This window comes from Pinus tabuliformis, chromosome X, assembly GCF_031772625.1.
Source record: "Pinus tabuliformis cultivar Carrire ecotype Pingquan chromosome X, CPIR1, whole genome shotgun sequence".
NCBI lineage: Eukaryota > Viridiplantae > Streptophyta > Pinopsida > Pinales > Pinaceae > Pinus > Pinus tabuliformis.
Genome location: NC_142308.1, coordinates 1,170,790,796 through 1,170,794,231, shown reverse-complemented (window position 1 = coordinate 1,170,794,231; position 3,436 = coordinate 1,170,790,796). Strand labels below are relative to the sequence as shown.

The 3,436-nt window shown below is 35.6% G+C and overlaps 1 protein-coding gene across 1 annotated transcript; it reads left to right on the top strand.

Moving 5' to 3' along the window:
- The first annotated feature begins 688 nt into the window (after positions 1 to 688).
- LOC149144086 (uncharacterized) lies at positions 689 to 1,925 on the top strand. The gene is made up of 2 exons (XM_089449391.1): positions 689 to 1,123; positions 1,236 to 1,925. The coding sequence occupies exons 1-2, from the start codon at positions 906 to 908 to the stop codon at positions 1,534 to 1,536; spliced, it is 519 nt and encodes a 172-aa protein (XP_089305517.1). The 5' UTR covers positions 689 to 905; the 3' UTR covers positions 1,537 to 1,925.
- The last annotated feature ends 1,511 nt before the right edge of the window (positions 1,926 to 3,436 follow it).

The following is a 3,436-nucleotide window of genomic DNA, read 5'->3' as shown; positions in this document are numbered from 1 at the left end:
CTATCATAACGATCAACCACATGGAGTAGCTTGAAAGGTATCGACACAATATTCGTCATGTAATTTTTATCCGAAAGAATTCATTATACAAAATATGGATCGTTTAGATATTAGTTGTATTATTAATTGATATAATTAATGGACTACAAGATAAACATACTTGCTTACATGTTACACTTTATTTTTTTCTTATGTAAGAAGCAAAATAGAGATATGGACAATACACACGCATTGGGCTTTTCGAATTAACAAGAAATACACGATAAAGGTGTTTAAATGTGGATAAGGTGGACAACTTTTCGTGTGACTTCATTTTTCGTTTGGATAGTAATCACCTACCACTTGAGTTTGAGTGCGGATCCCACTTGCTAGAATGCCATTTACTGGGAATTAGATAATGTTGTGGATGAGGCCCTCTTATCCGCACTAAATGCTTGTCGCCGACCAAGCATAAACCTCACCTTAATTTACGGGGAGAGCTGCTGGTCCCCCAACTCATCCGATTCAAAGTCATCCTCTTACATGTAAAATCACGCTACATCCTTGTCAACGTGGCAGGTAAGGGCTTCCATCAATCGGATAGGGCTGCCAAAACCGCAAGATGGGAACGCTGAGACCGCTGCCATGGGAGCCCAAAACCGCCTTGGGGAAGCTTTCACTTATCGTGGTCAGAGGTATGTCCCGCCACAAGAACAGCGAGAGCCCAAGTGGTTTCACGTGGCGCAATTGTTGTGGACATTGGCTGAGTTGTCCTTGTCACTGCCCACTACAAAATGCTCTAAGACGACTCCCGGCCAGAGGAGAATTTCAATTTCAGTTCTTGCAGAAAGAAAGACACACAATTTCCGTGACAGAAATTCAACGTTGTCATTCATTCCAAAACCCTATTTTTCTTGGGAGCAGCCATGGCGGAAGAACGCTTCATATCGACAAGCGATTTATGTTCGTCTTCATCTTCTTTTCCTATTTCTTCACCTGATTTGACGGCCTCCTCGGCTTCCTCGGACGACATGACGAACAGCGACAATTCTTCATGTGAATTCTCGCCTCCACCGATGCCCCATGGCAATGGCGGCCCTCTTTTCCATATGAAGTCTCTCAGAGCTAGCCTTCCATCTCGAAAGTAAGTCTAATGGCAACCATATATTTTCATTACGAAAATCGCTATCTGAATTTCGAACAGGGGCTGCTGCAATCTTTTGTTGATTTGGACAATTTCTTTGAATAATTTGCAGGAGGGGTTTGTCCAATTATTTCACGGGCAAGGCGCAGTCATTTCAGTCTCTCGCCAGCGTGAAATGCGTGGAAGACCTGGCCAAGCCGGCGAAGAAGCTCAAGAGTTGTCATAGCTGGAAATCCCCGATGGAATCATCATATGATAATCACACTATTCTATCATCAATATTCTCGGCAGGTTCAGCCGAATCCATGGAAATGCCCCGCAAGGCTTCTTCCTTTGGCCGTAAGATGAACAAGAAAAGCAACCGTGTAATCCCCTGCAGGCCACTGCTATCATCTCCAAAAGGAATGATATAATGTTCACGTGGCAACAGACCTGACAGTAATTTTACAAATCCAGAGGCGCCAACATCGTCGATTGCTGAACACTGTACATATTCTCAAAATTAGCGCCCCCCTTTTTCTAATTGTGATCTTCTTGAACCCTAATGGGTTTCGATTCGGGGTCGGAATAAATCGCTCTGGTGTAACATATAACTTGAATGCCAGATCTTCAAAGGGTTTCCATATCAAGATTAATATTGTATTTGCAAGGAAAGGAAAGAGAAAAGAGAAATATATTTGTCTAACCAGTGTTTAGCATGCATGGAATTGCTTCTGTCAGCGTTTTTTTCCTCGCCGTTTATAGTTTGCGCCAAAATTCAAAATCCAATGGGAATCTTTGTCTTTCTGTCCAGAAAACACTTGCGTTTGACGCGCTGCTCTATACCTTCATTTATTAATTCTTCGTTCTGTCATGACGATAAATATTTTTAGGTAAACGGATGGATAGGAAGTTTTTATTTAGCGTTAGTAAACGTATTTATTTTGATTTTAAATATCTAATAGATTGAGGCTAATCAACGTATTTATTTTGATTTTAAATATTTAATAGATTGTGGCTAAAATGATTAGCGCTAGTCTATTGTGAGGGTGAATTTGTATGCGGTAGAGATTTGTTCAAATTATAAATTTATGTGGTAAATTTTGCTTCACTAATTTCATGCAGCCGAATTTATATATTTAATCAGAAACTTATTTTAAATAACAAAAAAATCATCATTTAACTAAAAAACTATTTTAACCGCTAAACATTTAAAACATATTCATGCCAAAATAAATATGTTAAATTATTATTTTAAAAATTTTATATAAATATTTTAAAGAACCATTATTTATATACAGAAAAAGTTTTCAAACCTTAATATAAAGGAAGTCTCCAATATACAGCACCTAAAACATATTCATGCCAAAATAATTATGTTAAATTATTATTTTAAAAATTTTATATAAAAATTTTAAAGAACCATTATTTATATACAGAAAAAGTTTTCAAACATTAATATAAAGGAAGGAAGTCTCCAATATACAGCATCTAATTTGGTGTATATATATCCCACCTATAGACATTGATAAACGGTCTACAGTTGGGTGTTGCTTTTCATTTAAATTTTGTTATCAATCTTGGATTGACATAGTTGTTGGTTTCTATTGATGTCAGCACTGTTAGCTAGGTTTATTTTATTTTTTATGTATGGGAATACGTGATATCCATTAATATTATTAATACTTTTTTAAATGCTTTAATTTTTTTTTATTATTTTTAATTTAAAAATAAATAATAAGTTATTATAATAAATTTAATTTAATATAAATATAAATATAAGTAGAATATTTATTTATTTAATTATGTATTTGTTTTTTAATTTAATATATTAATTTTATTTTTTATTTTTAATTGATATCGATGATAATGCTAAATGTCTACTAAGATTTATATGATTTATAAGACTTTAGGAAAGTGAGAAATTAGTTGGAATTTTTTAGCATTTTAATTTTATGCTAAAAAGAAAGAGAGAAGGATTCCTAAATAACCATACTTTCGTTTATTTAAAAGAATAAGAAGGTTGGTAGTGTGATCAATATTTTGAAAATTAGAGTGAATATGAGTATAAGATGAATGATCTAACTAGCCCCAAGGGTTAGCTCAATCGGTCAAGCCGGGGCCTCGCCAATGGGAGGTCACAGGGTCGAAACCCAAAAGCTCTTGGGGTTAGGTCAGTAAATAGGCCGAGGGGTGTGACCCCCTTCGAGTGGGGTCCACCCTAGCGTTGACAGATCCTGGACGTAGTGGACCCACTGACCATGGGTTTTAATGAACCAGAAGTGAAAAAAAAAAAGAAAAAGATGAATGATCTAAAAAGAATGTTTTTTATCT

Bases quoted from the DNA above. Each gene is read 5' to 3' on its own strand.
- LOC149144086 (XM_089449391.1), top strand. From the start codon at position 906: ATGGCGGAAGAACGCTTCATATCGACAAGCGATTTATGTTCGTCTTCA. The intron at 1,124-1,235 runs GTAAGTCTAATG...AATAATTTGCAG, and splicing joins GCTAGCCTTCCATCTCGAAA to GAGGGGTTTGTCCAATTATT.